A 20,837-nucleotide genomic window follows, 5' to 3' on the forward strand; every position below is an offset into this window, starting at 1 on the left:
GCAACAGTCTTGCCAGACCCCTGGGTAAGGTGGGAGCCCTGCTTTGCACCACTGGAAGGGGCAGGGCTTTAGGCAGAATGGGCAGGGCTGGGCATCCCTCAGCATTGCCCAAAGAGTGGTGCATCACTCTAGAACCAATTTAAAGGGCCCATGGCTCCGTCTAGTCCTTTTGCCCCCACCATCTGCGAGCTTGTTAATGCAAGTAGTTCCACTGAAATTCAGATTACCAGAACTGGATTTGTGTTTAGTGAAGTTTTGCCAAAAGGTATATAATTGCCCAAGAGAAAAAAAAATTTAATCCCGCACAATTATGATAAAGAAAATAATGAAAGTACAAATAGCATTTCACATGCACATGACAAATATAATTGCATTTAATCAGATAAGTGAGCATCTAGGCTCTTTTGCAAAAAAGATGCAGTAAAACATTTTCTTCTTCTTGAGACTCTCACAAATAAGGAAGCACAATGGATTACAATTAGACTGAATATTTTAGTGGGAGAAAGAATTATTTTCTATTTGATACTTCTTTTATATTCTTGGCAAGTGTTTTCATTAGAGTTGTTAATGAAAAAATGACAGCAATCATGGAATGAATTTAAAGTTTAAATGCGGTTACCTTGAGCTTGCCCAGCCAGTTAGTAAATTAAAAGAAGCCCAGATTAAGAGCCCAAGACCTAAACCAATGGTTTTGACAATAGGGACAACTGTAATGTTACCTGCAATGTGGAAAAAAACAAAAGCAAAATTATTCTCTTGCTAAAATATTTTGGTTTTAAAATTAAGAGGTTGTATTGTATTTTGAACTGCAATGTGGTTTATATTAGAGATGTAAGCGACTATTTGACTATCCGATAAGCAAAAGCTTATCAGATAGTCGACTAGTTCATCGACTAGTTGCTCCCCAGCCCCGCCACCGCCTCTTGCAGTGAGGGGAGGAGCAAGAGCTGGAGCCAGTTTAAAAGCCGGTTTCCCCCAGCACAATCTCCGCAGAGGGTAGGGGATTAACAGGGGCTGGGCACAAGCCAGGAATCAGTTAATTCCTAATTCACGCCCAGTCTCAGACACTGCAGCTCTGCTCTTTAAATGTATTAAGAACCTGATGGCTCTTAATACATTTAAATATCAGAAGCGCAGCGGGAGAGGCGGGAGTTTAGTGAGAGGCAGTGCAAGCCAGGACAGCTGATTCCTGACTCGCGCTGGGTCTCCCCCCACTGAGCTGTAGCCTTTTAAATGTATTAAGAGCACGTGGGCTCTTAATACATTTAAAAATCAGCTCAGCAGGGGAACCCAGCACGAGCTGGCAATCACTGGTCCCCGCTCGCACTGGGTCCCCCCGGCTGTGCTTCAGCCTTTTAAATGTATTAAGAGCCTGATAGCAGAGCTGAAGCAGGATTAGCTGCTGGGACCGGGAGCTAACCATGCTGCAGCACCCCTGCTTATCAACTAATCGACTAGACTAGTTGATTAAACTATATTTAACATCCCTAGTTTATATGACCAGATCTTTTGAACACCACCACACACAATATGTGGTACAAAATGATGTTAAATATTTAACAAGTGCATGCACAAACAAACAAAAAAACCTCAACCTTTATTCAGTTCTTCATCATCCACCATTTTAAAAGCTAGCCTTCGTGTGAGTTTAGTGCTTACAAAAGGAAGATGCACACACCTCAGACCTATAAGAATCCTTGGTATTCTGGTCCTAAATCTCTCTTAAAAAGAGAATGCCATTTATGTTTTAGGAATAAAAAAGGCCTGTATTTCTGAGTTTTTATATTTGCCCTTATCTACTACAGGCAGTCCCCGGGTTACATGGATCCGACTTACATTGGATCCTTACTTACAAATGGGGTGAGGCAACCCCGCACTAGCTGCTTCCCCCCAGCAGACTAGGGAGATGCGAAGCTAGCACCTCCCTCCCCCCCAGCAGACCAGGGAGACGCGGAGTGGCTTTTCTCAGCAGACACCTCAGCTTGAGAATAAAGGACTGAGGGAAGTGAGGTGTGGGAGAATAAAACTGAGCTCTGGAGAAATGTTTGGCTAGAGTTTCCCCTACAATATGTACCAGTTCCGACTTACATACAAATTCAACTTAAGAACAAACCTACAGTCCCTAACTTGTACTTAACCCGGGGACTGCCTGTATATATTTGAGAGTTTGTCTGTCTGTTCAAGAATTCCTCCTAAACTATAAGGCTGTGTCTAGATTGCACCCCTTTTCCGTAAAAGGATGCAAATTAGACACAGCGGAATTGCAAATGAAGCGGGGATTTAAATCTTCCCCGCTTCATTTGCATAAACATGGCTGACGCTTTTTTCCAGCTCGGGGCTTTGCTGGCAAAAAGCGCCAGTCTAGACGGGGATCTTTCGGAAAATAAAGCCTTTTCCGAAAGATCCCTTATTCCTGATTTTAAAAGGCTTTATTTTCCAAAAGTTCCCCGTCTAGACTGGCGCTTTTTGCCGGCAAAGTCCCGAGCCGGAAAAGAGCGGCAGCCATGTTTATGCAAATGAAGCGGGGAAGATTTAAATCCCCGCTTCATTTGCAATTCCGCTGTGTCTAATTTGCATCCCTTTTACAGAAAAGGGGTGCAATCTAGACACAGCCTAAGAACTAGGATCACCAAATTTGGCATACAGCTTTTTCTTATAACTTAAAGCAAGGTAAGACTTCGGTTGTGGCAGGAAAATGAGATGTGCCTGGAATGGGATTGCTTCTCATAAAACCATAAAGAAAAGAGAAAGAATTACCAGGCAGGTGAAAGAGGATGGCTGGGGGTGCACTCCCCCATGTCTGGGACTGTCTCAACCCTGAGTCTTCAACTCTCACCTGACCCCAAGCTGCTGTGGTGAGAGAGGGCTGAGGTAGTCCTTTCTCTCTGGAGCAGCCTGCATTCTGAACCCCTCATTACCACCACAGAGCAATGATATTAATGAAGAAAAAAAGAGTTAAGAGCCTGAGCAATGCCAGGTAAATATTTGAGAGGGAAGAGCCTTAGCTTGGCCCATCCCTGCGGCCAGGGGGAGGGAGCTGGCCCAGGCTTGGCCCAGACTAACCCTCTGGCAGCCTGGGGGAAGGGACAGCCAGTGCTGGCCTGGCCTCAGGGGGGCCCGGTGGCTGGGGGGGAGAGAACCGGGGCAGTCCAGGGATGCCACGCCTCAGCCTGGCCTTCCCTAGCGGCCATGGGAAGAGCTGGGACTGCTGATCCTCAGAGAGGGGGTTTGGCAAGCAAAGTTTGAGCCGGGGGTGCAATCCCCTAGTGGCCATTTAAAATGTAAGCCTTTATCCTATCTTGCTGTATAGATAAGGTAACTTCAGCATCCTCTGTTTCTTCAGCCCTTATGAAATATGGGTATTATTTGGTACCTGTATAACTTTTAGTTTTTAAATAAGGCTATAAAAACTACTATCAGTGATAAAATTATAAAATACCACGTTCACAGTAATACACACAATAATGGCAGAGATCCAACAGTGCTGACAATAACAAAGATCTGTTTAGTATATCAATTATTTCAATGTTATTATCTCTGCCTCCTATAAGGAATTAGTTGTATTGTGTCTCTGAAGAAGTAGGATCTGTTCCTCTTTACCTGTAGCCCATACACAACCCCCAACCATAGCAAGAGGCCAAAACCTAGGGCTATTCCGAATAAGGTTCACCACCAACGATACTATCCATATCGCAGCACAGAGAATCCATTGGAAGAACATTCCTAGGTAGAAAACAGATATGTTAATGGTTACAATATTTTCCACAAGGTTATAATCTGGGGTAAGATATTAGCAAGCAACTAGTTATTTCTGAGTTCTCACATTCTCTGTACACTTGCTAACTATGCTTACGTGGATAAAGTTAATATAATCCCGATCCTCAGGTGCACATGAGCTCTGGTTGGCTCCTTGAAGAGGATCGAGTTAAATTACTTTCCCCCTTCAGTCCACTCTCCACCACAAACACATTAGAGTAGCTTCTAGGCTGGTTTAACTTGCACTGTGGGGTCCTAGAGCTATTTCATTAACACATAAGGAGGTTTGGCTGTATGCTCTGGCCAAACCTCCTCTACCTCCCAGCAGATCCTGTACTTGGAGTGGCTAAGCATGGGTGACATATTTGCTGGTTTTATGCACCTTCCCAGGAATTCCCTTACAAAAAGGAAATCCTTGGTTGAATATTTAAGCAAACTTTTTGTCACTTTAGCAGTGCTGAATTGGCATAAAAAGAGGATAAAACAGAGGCTAGGATTCAACCTGAAAAGCAGATATGGTTACAGAAAAGGAACCTGTGATAAGTCTTTTTTGATCATGGCACAGTGAAACCAATGAACAATAATATGCCTTCATATATACACAGATACAGCACAATCCCAGTGCAAAGCAAGTGAAGTGCTGTGGTAAAATCATAAATAGCAAGTAGGAAACTAAAGGGGTTATTTTGTGTTATCAGATTGCCAAGGCATACACACTCAAGCTTCCATTTCTTATTGCTTTTTATGTTATCTACAATAATAGGACTCAAGGGATGGCAATATTTAATACATCACCAGCTATCAAGGATAAATACACACTTCAGTGTGTACTTGAAAATCTGCAAACTGGTGGATTGAAAGGCACTTCACTTTTTGCTTTTCCATCTTGCAGCCCACCTGTAGTTTACTCTGTCACTCCTAAGTGGATGGCAACAAGGGCCTCTAAAAAGTGTTTCTGATTGTTTTTACTAAAAGCATTGTTGTGAAGAACAAATGCTGTACTTCCATCACCTCACTCTCTATAGCTTTAGGCTGAGCTGGACCTAATATTGATCTAGCTCAGTAGTCTCAATAACCAGACTCCACATTCTTTCTGCTAGTGTGTAAAACATAAACATTGTCCTTTCAAGTAATAAAACACAGAAACTATTTACCATCTCCAGTATCAAATTTCTTAACAGGTACAAAGTTTGTCCCAAATAAAAAGACAGCAATCGCAGAAGAGGTAAAGCCGATAGTGAGGTCTGTGCCACTGTTATTGACAGAGCTGTTATTTGCCCTCCAGTTGTTCATTTTGGGTCTGAAAGTGCTTCTTGTTATGGTGCTGTTTTAACGAAGATCCATTCAGGCAGCTTCTGAAAACAGACCAGAATTAAACCAATATATGTCATCGGATCATAACAGTCCTACAGGAGCATGATTTTTAGTAATGGGGGAGTTTAAAAAAACCTCCTGCTTTTCTACCTCCCCGAAACTGGAAAAAACTGTAGGAATAATATAGTCTAATGAGCTACTGCCATATAATTTAAATAAGGGGGAAACAAAAAGAACACACATGAAATACAGTATCATCTCAAAAGCAACTTCAAGCAGACAAGCCTTTGGAGATATAAAACATGAATAGTTAAAGAACAGATAGAGACATAATACAGAATTATGAATGCTCAAATGTATCTAGCTTAAAGGAAGGTCCATGGTTCTTTATAGAGAGGTGCGAATATTGGAACATTAGAATGATCCCAGCTCTAGAATGCTGCTATGGGAAACCACCTGGAACCAAGTAGGCTGATGTCTTTTGGGTTTGCATGACAGCAAATATTAGGCATTTCAGTGTAATCATCTTCCTACAGTGGAGGAAGTCTTGGCAGTGAGAGTCTAGTCCTACCACACTGCCTAGCAACCAGAATGGAGGGGAATGTGGGCAGTGCAGTGGTTCCAGAGTCAGTATGGAAGCTCAGGACTGATAGAATTTAAGGGGCAGAACCCTCAGTTTTTCTCTGTGGAGTGTAAGGGGGACTCGATGGGTTACTTTCTTAAATCTCCATAGAAACTTGGGAAGAACTCAGTGAGGGAAAGCTTATTAAGGTTTTCCTCACCCACTAGCCCCACTGCTTTGGACCTCCTTTCCACAGGAAGGGCTGCTTTGGACCTCTTTAAGTAAAATTTTTCTGAAATGTAATTTAGCCTTAGCAAGGGGAAAATGGTTTTTCATGGGTTTTTTGGTAGATTTAAGTCACAGTTTAATGTAAAGCTATTTCATGTTTTTTCTTTATTTCACTTATGTAAACTAGTATTTTGTTTGTTTGCTGACACAAACACTACTGAAATGCTGTTTAATGTAGGTAGAAGCATTTAACATGTTTGCTCACTGAGCCATTGTATTAATCTGCAAGTCAAGTAGGAGATCATATTTGCTCCTGCAAAAGAAAAATCTTACTCGTAGGAACACTGACTATTGGTTTTCCTGCTTTCATTACATTTCTGCAAATACAATATGCAATCCTGTAGCTTTTATTCTCATAAAACATGATAGTGCTTTCAGCTGCTTTTCAAAGGGGGGAAAGTTTGTGCTCTTTTGAACTTCACTACTGTGTATAAAGGAGCCCTGAAATGTTTTTATTTATGCCCAGGAGACAGAGACTGTGTCTAGACTGTAGGATTTTTTTCAAAAAAAAAAAAAAAAAAAAAATAGCCTTTTTTCGAAAAAACTTCACCTGCGTCTAGACTACAGCCACGTTCTTTCAAAGTTAAATCAAAAGAACGCTGCTTTTCTTTCGACGGCGGTACTCCTCATTTCACGAGGAAGAATGCCTTTTTTCAAAAGTGCTCTTTCGAAAAAAGGCGTTCTTGAATGCAAACAGGGCTTTTTCTAAAGAGAGCATCCAGACTGCCTGGGTGCTCTCTTTTGAAAAAGCGGCTCACTTTTTTGAAAGAAGAGATTGCAGTCTATATGCTCTTTTTCGAAAGTATCTTTCGAAAAAGCCTCTTTCGAAAGAGGCTTGCAGTCTAGACGTAGGCAGAGTGTGCAGTGGAAAACAAGAGATAGTTGTGCTTGTTTCTGACATTTAAATTGTTATATTGTGTGCTTTGGAAGACGATGTATGACTTGAGAAGTATTCACACTAAAGGTTGGACCTCCCAGGTCCAGCACTCTCGGGACCTGACCAGTCTCAAACAAGGGAATTTGCTGGACAGGGGAGTCCCTTGCCACTGGTCCCCAGCCCACAGCTGGATCCATTTCCAGCCCTGGCTGGTCACTGGCTCTGCAGGGCTGCCTGCCACCAGCCCAGGCTTGGCTTGCTCCTGAGATGTGGTGGCCGCATCTGCTATCTGGCTGCTGCCAGGCCCAATTCTCTTGCTGGGAACATCAGGAGAACATCCGTTCTCTGACTTGGGAACATCCGTTGTTTTTCCGGACCATGGATGTTGCTGGACCAGAAAGCCCTGGTTTAGGGAGATGTAATCTGTACATCACAAGTACAAAAGAAACCTCTGATTAAACTGTAAGTTTATAATTTTCTGTTTTCCTTAAAACCTATTTGTCTACAGCACTTAGAAGAAATGATAATTTTAAGATTCAGCACTTTCACTTCATTTAAGGTTTGAAAAAGTTTCCAATAGTCAGACAAAGTCTTCCAACAACAATTAGAGGAACAAAGAAGACAAGGCTTGTCATTTCTGCTAATTCAAAGCCAGGAGGAGCGGGGGGAAGGAGGAGAGGGCACAAAGCAGAAAATGAATTTTGTACATGAAGGAAAGGAACCTTCCAGTCTCCTTGCATACATCCTAAAAAAGGACACAAGGTAATGTTTTTTTTTTGATGATCACCTCTAAAGACTGAAGTGTCAAGGTTGCTTACTATTGATATAATATAAATACTGTTTTAAGGCAGGACACTGACAGCTACTAAGTATGCTCTAAGTAAGGAAACTCCAATTTTCATATATACACCCAGACCCTGTCTGCAGATTCTACACAATTTTATGTACTTTCTCTTTCTTACAAAAACTGGTCATTGCAATGCTCTTTTTTCTAATAATTCCTGATTCATCAACATTACTCACATGAGCAACTGCAGTTTGTCCATCTATGAATCAAATTCACCTAGCAAGAGGCTCTCATTACTAAATCAGGACCTTACTAAGTCTCCGTCACATCTCACCCAACCAAAGCAGTGGAATGAAAGCCAGGGTGGACTCAGGGCTTGAAGTATTGTACCTGGTTGTGGTTCAGTTCTGACAAGGACAACATAATGTTGCTAGGCTGGGGAGAGCAGCAGCCAGAAGAGTTGGCAAAACTCACATTGGCTTCCTTCACAAGAGGAGTATGATTTGCATTTATCAAACAGGAACATAACTTGGAGTTGATATTTGATCCTTGGTTGACTTATTGCTCCTACCCTTTCCTGTTATAGTCCAGGTTTGTTAACCTCCCAGACACGCCAAAGATTATCTTTTTCCTCTGGGTTGAGGTGAGTATGAACTGAGGGGGAATCTATTTACAGGCCACCCTTTGTTTATGAGTACGCTGATCTGGCACAGCTGGTCCTGCCCTACCACAGGGCTGACCACCCCTCTGCTGGCTGGCCCTTTACAGGGATTTGCAAAGGGCATGTTAACTGGTTATTAGGTAAGGATGCCAGTAAGGCTAATGTTTACAGGATAACCAGTTAACCTTTCACATCCCTAATTCTTCCAGATGTTGGGGTGACAGCAGCACTGCAGGATAGACGGTTGCTATAGTCTCTGTAGAAATCTTCCGTTCCCCTTCAGAACAAGGGGAAATCTGGGGTGTCCTGTTAAATGTGCTTTAAGTGTGTTTTGTATTGCCAATAGCAAGGCTGATGATCTGACAGCATTAGCAAGATTTTGAGCTGGTATAAACTGACACTGATTCATTGATGTCAGTGGAGTTTTGGTAATTTACACCAGCTGAAAATCATGTCCCATATTTTCATTGTATTTCTTTAGAAAATATCCCACCGTTAATTTGTGGGCCACAAAGAAAACACTTACAATACAGCATTTACAATTTGCTATGCTTCCTGTAGTTAAGTGTGAAGACAGGGATCCTACCCCAAAAGAACTTTCATCTCAAGATGGATGAAGGATGCTGTTAAGACTTCAGAGAAATTTTAGCTTGCTCTGGGATATGGAGCTTTGCTAATAAAACAGATGCTTTTTGAGGCTGCATGCATTATTGACACTTCATTCCTGCCCTGGTATCCTGGACCCCTTAACTTCATTCATCTGAAGAAATAGGTTGTGCCCATGAAAGCTCATGATACCATCTACATTTTTTGTTAGTCTCTAAGGGTACATCTACACTGCGGGCTAAAGTCAAGTTAAGAGATGCAACTTCAGCTACATTAAGGCTGTGTCTAGACTGCATCCCTTTTCTGTAAAAGGGATGCAAATTAGACACATTGCAATTGCAAATGAAGCTGGGATTTAAATCCCCCCTGCTTCATTTGCATAAATATGGCTGCCGCTTTTTTCCGGCTCGGAGCTTTGCCGGAAAAAAGCTCCAGTTTAGACACGGATCTTTCAGAAAATAAAGCCTTTTCCAAAAGATCCCTTATTCCTTATTTTAAGCCTGCCAGGGTGGAGATCATGTACCTTATTCAGGTTTGGGGGGTATGCCCCCAACGTCCATGATCTCTGCACTAGACAGAGAAATGTGGCCGTCTATGGCAGGATAGCTGTCAGCCTGGCAACCAAAGGCCACATGTGAAGCCAGGAGCAGGTCTGCATGAAAATCAAGTTGGTCCCATGAGACCTCCAACCCTGAGCTTCCCCTTGCTTCCCCCAATTTTTAAGGATTTGTTTCCCAGTCAGAGTTCTTGTACAGATGACCTAAGGTAAAATTGTCACTTGGTGGAATTGGGCTCAGCTTCAGAGACTTCAATAAAGCTGTGCTCATCTATATCAGCAGATATTTCATCCTTTTATCTCAATCACTCCAGAAGAATTAACTAGGTGAATTACTATATTCAGATCATTAACATACCCACAAAAACAGTGTAAACACCATACATACTCGCTTTCATTCACTTCATTCATTGCCTTTACATGATTAAATTTATTTTAATTATTGAAATTTCTTAATTTAAATAGCATTAGCTTGCTTTGATTTTAATGATATGGTTATATGGATTGAATTTTTTACTCTGTCAGTCCAACTGATGGCTTTAGTTTCATTTTTCTCTCCCCCCCCCTTTTGTTTATGAAATTTAACATTTCCTTTACAAATGTTTCCTCTCTTCATGTTCTGTTTTCGCTAGTGTGACTCTCCTTGCAGTCACTTTGCTCCCATTATAAAATCCTAAGCACATATCCATGTTTTCCTTTACTTACAATTGTTTCTTTGCAATTCCGACTTCCTGCACTGACTTGTTCTGCAGAAACTCCTGGGATCCAGCTGTAGCTCCTCCTCCTCATGTGATCAAGGCTCCCCCTTCTCTTGCATTTATTTATTGTCTTTGAGGCACATTTGCTACGGAAGGGAATGTGTAATACTACATATGTGCTGAGCGGGTCGGGGAAGGCATAACTCCCACATTGCAAATAAAGCACAATAGCCTTCTGATGCTGACCTCTATACCCCATCGTCTTCCCTTTTGTGGCTCCGATGTACAAGCAGCTGCTTCATGTCATGTGTTTGGGTCTGATCACGAGTCTAGGGCGCTGACAGGAGCAGGAGGAGGAGCCTGGGCTGCAATAGCTAAGGCAGTTTGGGTGCAGTGTTTGAAAAGTGCAGGCTTAATTTAACTCCATTTTTTTTTATTTCCAATACTTAAAGCATTCTTAACACCCCTCCCCCCAACCCTTTAATGCTTTGAAAGGAGACAGGCATACCACTGATATGTGCCTGCAGCTTTAACTAGCTAGTAGTTTAATTTTGTTGTGGGGAGATATACGTTGATAGATAAATAGACAGAGCCCTATCATACTAAAAAAGAATGAAAAGAACGTTCTTGAGGTTTCACAGTTAAATGCTTAAAATGTAGGAAATGCCAGAAGGAAGGTTGCTTGTGCAATGTTTATTCAGCCCCTTTGTGCCTGTGCATTAAAATACAGCCTTTAATTACTATTTTTTTCCTGCATCATTCAACGCTCAGGATGTATGGTGCTCAATGATTGAGCTGCTAATCAATATTCAGTTTTCTCCTTATTCCATGAGTGATCCCAATCCCAAGCCTGATTTACTGCACACTATTCCAACCCTGCTCTGGCAACAGGGTTGTTAACTTCCTGACAGGTGCTTCTGTAGAGCTTCTCTCTCTCATTTCTGAATGCTCCACAAACATTAATATTTTATTTTAACAATGCTCTGGTGAGGTAAGGGGGTGATACACATTTTACACATGTGGAACTGAGAGTTTAAGATCAAAAGTTTCTGACAGTTTTTAGTGCTCAATATTGATAGAGATGTAGCCGTGTTAGTCTGGTGTAGCTGAAACAAAATACAGGACTATGTAGCACTTTAAAGACTAACAAGATGGTTGATTAGATAAATGATAATCATCTAATAAACCATCTTGTTAGTCTTTAAAGTGCTACATAGTCCTGTATTTTGTTAGTGCTCAATATGGCTTTTTCAGAGGATTTGCAATTTTTATAATCACTTCTTAAGGTCAAAGCATCACTGGAATCTATTTCTTTTGCAGGAATGAGCATTCAGCTGTTCTGAAAAACTAGTTCTATGGGGGTGAAGCTTGACAACCCCAAAATTAGGAAGACATAATTAGTGGTCACGTGTGAAAGTTTTGGTTTAAATGGCTTGTCCAGTATCACTCTGTGGTAGAAACAAGGAATAGAATTTCCTGGGTGGGTTCTTGTGGAAAATCTACTGAGTGCTTATGTAATTAGAGACTGATTGGATCATAATGCACAAGCAGGCAGAATTAAGGTTGTGCCTTAATTATGGACTTTTCAACTTCCCCTTTCTGTTTCACTCCACTCCCACCTGCTGCTGTTCATTTCTCCCTCCCCCATTCTACTTTGCTGCTTACTCAATTTTGTCTCCTATATTCAAGTTTAAAGTATGTCTTCATCTTGTTTGTTTCTTCACTTTTTTTTTCAAATTAAGGTTCAATTCTATTAGTGTGTGAGATGCTTATGTTTTCAGAAATAAAACAACAAAGTTCATGCCTGAAATAATTCCTTAGAAGTTGAGGTATGCATGAGCAAAACCTTGCTTGCATCTTTCATTATGGCTATTTCTATTGTATGGATTGTGGGTTGCCTGAGGATGGCATAGATCTGATACACAGAGCTTTACCACGGTGCACAAATATGTTCTCTAGATAAATGCAACCAAGAACTGTCACAAAACTATAGGTAATTTTAAATTCACTTAGTGAAAACAGTGGCAGGGTTGTACCAAGGGGAGAGGGATTTTTATGTAAAAGTAAGTTGGAATGGGGGAGAACAAAATGTCTTGCACTGATAATTGGCTGATTCTTTGGTTGTGACTGCCCTGGCTGATTTCTATCTGGATTGGTTCCATGGAAAGGAATCTTTGAGAATACTTGATGGATGGTCATATTTTCCAGCCTTCATCATCTCTCACCAAATTCCTAATGCTTGTTCCAATACAAACTGCCTTGGGAAAGCTATGTTATCACATGAAAGGATTGGGAAAAAGATAATGCAGTGACATTGGCTGATTTTATACACAGGTAAGCAGGGTCTGCATCAATGCTTTCAGTACAGCCAGCTGGAATGGAAAAGGAATCCTGGGTGTGGTTTTGCTCACTTGGTTGTTTAGCCCTGTAAGGTATTCAACTGTTATGTAAATACAGTTCATGCTAGAATGGGAAAGAAATCCTGGATGTGGCTATGTAATTACAGTTCAGGCAGGTTGCTATAGGCCTGATAGATATTTAATTGTTAGAATGGTATTTTGCCTATTGTAACTAATTTGGCTGTTGTGGGGTCACAATCCATGTTAACCCTAAATGTAGGAATTATAAAATATGATCACCAGTGCTTGCGGTTATCGGGAATTCAGAAAAGTATGTGTTTAACTCAGTCAAAGGAGAGACACTGTCAGTGTAAAGAATCCCGGATGATCCCCCTGTCGCACCCCAAAAATGTAACCCTTCTGCCAGGTAGTGCCAGCAGCAGCCAGGGCTAGGTTCAGTATCTAGGGGCTCCTTTTCATCCATCCAAACACAGAACTGGCTTGAACTCCCACCCAGTAACCTGGGAAATTAACACACCATCGCTAGGCACCTCTGGGAGGCAAAGTGTCCCCACTCACATGCACAGAGTCTGAGTGTAGGAAAGAAACTTTTAATGAAAGAGGGAGAGAAGTTACGTGGCATTAATTTGGGAAAACATCACAAACAGAGTTCACAACCAAACCACAAGTAAACGTTCCAGCTCAAGTAGGTTTGACCATGTCCTTTGCCTCTTAGGCTCACAAGTCCAGCTATTCAAGTGTCCTATTCGTATGCCCAACTCTTCTCTGAACCCCACTCACAGTTGCTGCCCTTGGTCAGGAAAGACCAGACTTCAGAGGTGATCCCTGGAGGAAGGGATAGGAGGCATCTCACCCACTCTGCTGGTCACTCGCCATCCACCTACTTGCTGCTCTCTGGCACCGCTTTGCTGGCCGCCTGCCTGCTGCTCACCACTGCTACCGCTGGCCAATCCCATCAGCTGCCTGCTGGCTGCTTGCTCCAACCATCCTCCCCATTGCTGCCTGCCACTGCTCCCAGCCTCACTGGAATATTGGTGAATCCAACGTCTTTCTGAAGGTAGGTGAGACAATATGTGAAAGCAAACTGTCCTAATCAGTAACTGTTATATCATTATTATTTGTTTACATTATCTTACCAGCTGGAGGCCCCAATTAAGTTTGGGGCCCCTCTCCTGTCAGTAAAACACAGAATCAGAGACCTGTAGTAGTACCAGTATATTCTAAAATTATCATATATCGAATAGATTTTTAAATACAACTGGCCTCCTGTGATAAGGCATACAAACGTGCAATGGGCAGGAAATTGTTTAAGGAGCTGCTATGGGCTCAAGAGCTCAACTCCATCACACCTGCAAGGTATATCAGGCCTGCAAGAAGGGCCTTAGGAGGGAGAAGTCCTGCTTAATTGGTGGCTGCTGCCTTGGAAAAGAGGCCCGGCACTGAATTAATATTCCAGAACTCTTACCAGTAACTTGCCTGTGGGTGCTGAAATGTGCTGTTGTGAGGTCACAATCCATGTTAACCCTAAATGTAGGAATTATAAAATATGACCACCAGTGCTTGCAGTTATCGGGAATTCAGAAAAGTGACAGGGAAGGGAGTTTGGGTTTGCAGTGGTTATTTTTGTCTGGCTTAAGATGGGGTAGAGTTCCACAGCATTCAGCTGAAAGCCACAGGGGCTCGTTGCACACACAGGGATACTTGTGAGAGGCTGAGTCCATTACCCGCCTCCTCTCCAGTCAGTTCTGAAATCAGTGGTCATTATAATGTACTAAGGGACCAGTCTTCAGCTACTGTCTCTTATCAGCTTTTCATTCCACTTCTGCAGCACTTCAGGTTGAGTACACTGAGGTCATTTTACTGGTCCAGCTGGTCAGATGTGCGGGTGCCCCTGAGATTATTGTGATAGTGTCTCGACTGTCCTTGGCATGTGGCAGGCTGATACTGACTGACTTGTAGAAACAGAATTGGAACATAAGAATGGCCATATTAGGTCAGACCAAAGGTCCATCTAGGCCAATATCCTATCTTTCAACAGTGGCCAATGCACTGCCAGAGGGCCTGAAGCACTGCCATGCTGTTAGAAAATATTGGTGACTGGCATCCCAGCTGAATCTGAGCCCCAGAAACAGAGTGAAGATTTTTAAAGAATGAGTCCTGCTTTGAAAATCCCCCCAGTTTGCATGCCTAAACCAGGTGCTCTGCAAGGGATTTCAGACCTCTCAAGGAGGCCTTTTACAAATCCCACTGTAAGGATATTACCGAGACCAATTAAAGCCTAGACTGTTAATCAGCATTTTTGGTTACAAAAGAAACATTTTCCCTTTATCTTTTTTAAATGTAGTTTCCAAATGGCAGTTCCAATCAATCTCTTCTGAAATAGAGCATAAATCTTCAGAACCAAAATGCTTCATACTTCAAAGCACAAATCTACATCATCTGTCGTAATGACACAGAGTTTTTCCAGCTAACAGGTCCTCAGAACCATACATAACTGTAAGGCATAAATAGAAAGTGGTCAATCAGTCAATTTCACCACAATGTTTGTGTGTGGCACTTACAGAGATGAAGTGGATGATGTCTCTATGGAAACAATTTAGCGGCAGGGTATCTGAGAGGAACAACAGGTTACACCATAATGTTCAAATATTGTGCTGTGTGAAGAAGAGGGATCTGTCATCCCAGAGGCAATGTGTTCCTCTTTTGTGATTTTAATAATCATATTTAAAGCAAACTGGTAAACATCTTTAGCATTGAACTACTGCCAGTCCCCACAGAATAAGAGCCTCAACACAAAGCCAATATATTTCACCCTAGACCATCCTCTTCAGATATCAAAAGTAAAAGATCAGCTTACTGTCTTTGCACTTACCGTCACTACTGGAATGTGTTAAATAACGGTTAGTTTCATTTGCAAATTGTGGCAAAAATTTGTCACTAGGTTTTGTCTGAAAAATTCTGACCAACTCTAATTACAGCCTCTTTCTTTTTTAGACAGATCTTCAGCTGGTTTCTTCTCTCCTCCCCTCCCCCCACACACCTTGCTCAGATATTTGTTCCCTGTAGCTACTATGACAGACATGATGAAGTTGTAGAGCTGCATGTCATCTGTGTATTGAACACATTACAGCCCACATCTTCTCTTGAACCTTCCCATTGGCTTTCTATAAATAATGAACAAAAGGGGTGACACAATGGGCCCATCTGAACTCTGCATTGGGTTGTATAGAAAGGAGCTTGGGGGCCAGTTGTAATGTGGGGTTAATTAACTAGGGTTTCCAGGTGTCCGGTTTTGAACCGGACAGTCCAGTATTTGAGCTTTCTGTCCGGGAAACAAATTGAGAAAATACTGGACACACGAATATCTGATATTTTTTAATTCAGTAAGTTTTATTATTATCATGAGTATCAGTACGTAGTTGCATACTGCCTGGCTTGTAGACACGTTCACACTGTGTGAGTGTGTCTACCAGTCAGGCAGTATGCAACTACACAGTAGGGAGGAGGGGGGTGAGGCTGGGTAGGATGAAATCCCTGGGGCTGGACTCACCTGTGCACCCCACAGGGACCGTGCGCGAGACAGGCAGCACCCCAGGATCTGTGCACGCCCGGGCCAGCCCCGCTCTCCGCCAGCTGGTTCCACCCTGGCCAGCCCGGCGCCTCCCCTCCCCCCGACTCCTTCTCCGCCAACCCTGTTCCCCTCCCACTCGATCCCGCCTCCCCCCCATCCCGTTCTGAGATGTCCAGTATTTTTTTTTTAAACCCATCAGGTAACCCTATAATTAACCGACCGCATACTGTAAGGCAGACTCCACAAACATATAGTGTTGGTCACAATAATCCTAAGGGCCAGTTTACCCTCAAAACAGGGTCCTTGAAGGTTTACAATAGGGCAGCATTGTTTAAACTAGCACAACATGTGTACAGTAGAGATTTGCATTCATGCAGCTGCTTTGATAGAGCAACAGCGTGTCATAATCTGCATAGAACCTGGAGAAGATTGCAGGAGGTACGAGGAGACATCAGTAAGCCAGTCTGTGTGCACATGGTTTGAATGCTAATGGCAGTTGTGGCTAGGTGGCCAATTGTCCAGTTTTCAACCAGAAAGTCCAGTTGAAAATGGGGCCTGATGGTGTTCAGTCAGATCTACTCACTTCTCATCTAAAGTGCAGTTACTGTGGTTGGAGGAGGCATCAAGTAATCAACCGCACAAGCTCCTGCTGAGCCAGGGCTGCCTCCTCAAGTGAGTTGGGCAGCTGCAATTCTCAGCACTAGCTCTGCAGATGATGCCCTCCTCATCAATGCAGGGAGAGGAGTAGTAGGGAGGAAAAGCAGTGAATGACAGAGGGAGGGGAAAAGAGGAGCAAATTTGGGGGTGGGGCCTTAGGGAGAAGGGGCAGGGCAGAAGTAGGATATTGGGGAGTAGGCAGGACAGGATGAGGGAGGGAAGAGGCAAAGCAGGACAGAGCAGAGAGGGTGATCAGGGAAAACTCCAGCACTCCTGCTGGAGTGACCAGTTTTCAAATGTTACAAAGTTTGAAACCCTAGTTTGTAACATCTCAGTAAACAGGATTTTTAATGAAGAGTGAGTTTAGATGTAGAAATATGGAGTACATGACACAGCGTCAGGAGCAGGCTAGCCGGCTTACTTGCTGGCTTAACCCTTAGGGAGTCTAATGAGTGCTGCTGGGCCCGATGAGCTGCCTAATCGTCCAACAACTCAATTGTCTGAGGGGAGCAACAGTTCTGCTCTTAAGACCACCAGCAGCAGGAGGGTGGGGGCTGCTCATAGCATTTGCTCAGAGCTGTGTTAGCTCCTATGCCTGCTTGTTCCCAGCCTTGCTTCACTCCACTTGGCTTTGATTTGTTCTGACCTTTGGCGCAGGCATCTGGCCAGGGAAGGCATCTGGCTGTGGGTGGTTCTGCAGGGTGGCCAATGCTGCTATCTGGCAGCCATGACAGGGCCATGTGCATTGTCACAGAAACCCTGTGGAGATAAGTACCACTTCAAAAGACCAGACTGACAGCTTTCCTTTCCAACCATCCAGGCACCCTCTTTAAGATTAGGAGGAGTTTGAGGTAGTATCTTTGAAACATGTTGGACTCCCCTGTCAGTTGTAGTGACAGACCTACCTTTCAGCTTTCTCGTGGGCTCCTGACTCCAACTCTGACTTTCAGTGCTGTTCCCGATTTCTGTCCTCCCCAGCCTTATCACTCTGATCTTTGCCTCTGATTTCTGGCTACAGGCTCCTCCAGACATTAAAAATGTCCTGATCACTGATACACGAGGGTGCATAAATCCCTGCTGTGGATGGGGCCATGGGATTCATGCTTATTCACGAGGAAAAAGGAGGCCTGTATTTTCAGATGTCAATGGGAATTATAAATATCTGTCCATCAAGCAGATTAAAATGTATGCGGAAGATAAGAAGGCGGAGCCCAAAACAAGATGCCATTGAACAAAAAGAAAATTGAAACCCTATCTCGCATCACTATTTTCTGGGAATAAGCATAAGTGAATGTTCTGGGCTCCATCTGCTGGTTCAGAAGCAACACTTCTGTAAAAAAACATTCCCAAGATACGGTGACACCACAGAAGAAGCTGTTGCAAAGTGTTAAATATGAAAAGCCATTATGTATATTGCCAAGGTATTTTAATAAAAACATTGCTTCACCCCAGCATCCCAAGGTTTCTGTGTGCGGAGAAAGGAATATATCTATCCACAAACAAACACTGTGTGTGTGTGTGTGTGTGTGTGTGTATGTGTATATATATATATATATATATAGTTTTTACTAAAATGGAAAATGACACAACTGGGAAGGAGTTTCTAAATGTTGACTATTACAAGCAGTTCAATTTATAGAGCCCCTTTTATTGCAAAGTGCTTTGCAAACTATTCAAGGACAATTTTATTCGCTCTTAGGCAGAGAACACTGACATGTATGTGCCCTTCTGAGATGAAATATGACAACTGTTAAGCAGGCTGTAATGATAATAGTAACACCATCACTATGTAATTATAAATTACTTCCCTTGTGCTGTTCATGTGCATTTTGCTGGATAAATACTAAGTAAGAAACTAAAGAGTTTACATGCTAACGTGGACTAGCTGAAGAGCAGACATAGGAAGGGAAGGGCCACGAGGAGGGATTTAGGTAAGAAGAAAGAGGATGTTAAGAGGTACATGGAATACAGAAAAAGCAGTCATGTAGCACTTTAAAGACTAACAAGATAGTTTATTAGGTGTTGAACTTTTGTAGGGCAGATCCACTTCTTCAGATCATATTCTGAAAGTGAATTGGCATGACCATTATATAACAGAGGGATACAATGAAAAAAGTAAACAAATTACAAACTAACAAATCATCTACATAGAATAGAAGGTGGGGGCGAGGGGACAAGAAAGAGATAAGGAAGGAAGAAATTGCTTATTGTAAGAGTCAATTAAGTGGCTAATCAGGAGTTACTGCGAATATCAAAAGGTGGGGAAGCTGTCTTTGTAATGTGTAAGGTAATTATCATCTACATGACTGACCAGTTTGTCCAATACACATTGCAGAGGGACATTGCTGGCACATGATGGCATATATCACGTTGCTGGATGTACAGGAATATCAGTCACTTCGCCAGAAAAATTAATGCTCACAGATCAGACCTCAGAAATCTCCACACACACAAACCTGTCAGCCAAGCATTTCAATCAAGCTGGCCATTCCGTTAAAGACCTGACAACATGTGTCTTACTACAAAGAGACTTTAACACCAGATTACAGAGGAAGACTTCAGAACTTTTATTTATGCTAAAATTCGACACGTTGCAAATGGGCCTTAATATAGATAATTACCTTACACATTACAAAGACAGCCTCCCCACCTTTTGATATTCGTAGTAACTCCAGATTAGCCACTTAACTGACTCTTACAATAGCAATTTCCTCCTTCCTTGTCTCTTCCTTGTCCCCTCGCCCTCACGGTCTGTTCTATTTAGCTGATTTGTTAATTTGTAATTTGTTTTCTTTTTTCATTGTGTCCCTCTGTTATATAATGGTCATGTCAATTCACTTTCAGAGTATGATCTGAAGAAGTCGGTCTGCCCCTCGAAAGCTCAACACCTAATAAACTATCTTGTTGGTCTTTAAAGTGCTACATGACTGCTTTTTTTGTTTTACCAAGATCAGACTAATATGGCTACCTCTCTGTTACTTTTCATGATGGAGTACAGAGTGAGGCTTGTGAGGATTTGGGAGGCTGTTCCAAGTTTAGGCCACATGCACTATCAGTTCAGTGCACATTCTGATGAATTAATTATCACATCTTCCCTGTATTATCCCAATTTTAGAGATGTGGAATTTGAATCAGAGGGGTTAAGTAACTTGTCCCAGAGAAAAGGGAGGTCTGGATCAGGGCTTTGGCCTGAATGCAGATGTTTTAACACTCAGTCCTATATCTAATGCACTAGCCTGCTACCGAACTCTGCTGCCCATGCTCTTTTGACTGCCCACAGTTTGGCCAAAGGCCACACTGACTGCTTAGTAGATGATTTGGCATAGCTGCAGGCCTCTGGCTGGTCGGGAGCTTGAAGCAGTCTTAGCTCCAACAGCAGCTTGGGTGGTACCGTGTCCTAGAACTAAACATCGGACTGGATTTCTTCCAAATACTGAGGCACAGATAGTGGTGGATTTCACAAGTTAATAAACAAAGTGACATTTCTAGTCATCAGTTTACATTTCCAAGGCTGTCTGTAATGAAAAGTCAAGACAACACTTAAAAACAACAACAACAAACCCTGATGTTAGCCTTGATATTTCTGCATCTCTGAAACTGGCAATGGCCATGGGTTTCTCAGCTCCGTAGGCTGCTCAGCATCAGAAGGTACAAGCTAAGAGTTGAGGTGAAAAGGAGTAATACATGAAAAGGTTTCAGAGAAGGCAACAAATGTAATCAATAGGAGGAGAGGAGCTCAGGGGTGAGGGCAAAATTATGCAGGGCCCTGAAGTTCTGGATAAGGAACTTGAATATGATGCAGTCAGTGAAAGAAAGCCAAGATAGAGATGTGTGGAGGTGATAAGTACTGACATGAGAAGAAGATGACTTGCCAGTGGCAGATAGTAATTCTACAAAAAAGTTTAGGACAGGAAATGAAGATGAATACAGAATTCAATTGAAATTGCAAAAGAAATTTAGGAAGGCAAAGTGCAGTTAGCTGAGTTAGAATTTGACCAGAATACCCGTGATAATCATTCTACTCTTTCAAATAATACTCTATGACCACAAATGCTGGGATCTTGGTTTTTGTGTCCCACCTGAAAGAACACACCTTCAACTGAAGAGTGCTAAGGCATTATGCTGGGTTTTTAGTTCAGTATTG

The 20,837-nt window shown here is 42.5% G+C and overlaps 1 protein-coding gene and 1 long non-coding RNA gene across 4 annotated transcripts in view; one reads left to right on the top strand and one right to left on the bottom strand.

Annotated features, from left to right (window-relative positions):
- Positions 1-10,418, bottom strand: part of TMEM144 (transmembrane protein 144) — a 29,986-nt gene extending 19,568 nt beyond the window's left edge. Inside the window, exons 1-5 of one of the 3 annotated variants that reach the window (XM_006121864.4) lie at positions 10,113-10,418; positions 7,148-7,220; positions 4,911-5,111; positions 3,601-3,723; positions 620-719 (exon numbers count right to left, since the gene is read on the bottom strand). In XM_006121864.4, coding sequence (XP_006121926.2) covers positions 620-719; positions 3,601-3,723; positions 4,911-5,049 — 362 coding nt within the window. In that variant the 5' untranslated portion in view covers positions 5,050-5,111; positions 7,148-7,220; positions 10,113-10,418. The remainder of the gene's footprint in view (positions 1-619; positions 720-3,600; positions 3,724-4,910; positions 5,112-7,147; positions 7,221-10,112) is intronic. The other 2 variants (XM_006121865.4, XM_006121863.4) reach the window with 2 other exon arrangements.
- Positions 10,419-11,374: 956 nt separating this feature from the next.
- On the top strand, positions 11,375-18,116 carry LOC142829612 (uncharacterized). Its single transcript, XR_012904190.2, has 3 exons — positions 11,375-12,439; positions 13,181-13,522; positions 17,712-18,116. It is a non-coding gene; the product is annotated as an uncharacterized LOC142829612 (long non-coding RNA).
- The last annotated feature ends 2,721 nt before the right edge of the window (positions 18,117-20,837 follow it).

This window comes from Pelodiscus sinensis, chromosome 4, assembly GCF_052426305.1.
Source record: "Pelodiscus sinensis isolate ZL-2025 chromosome 4, ASM5242630v1, whole genome shotgun sequence".
Lineage (NCBI taxonomy): Eukaryota > Metazoa > Chordata > Testudines > Trionychidae > Pelodiscus > Pelodiscus sinensis.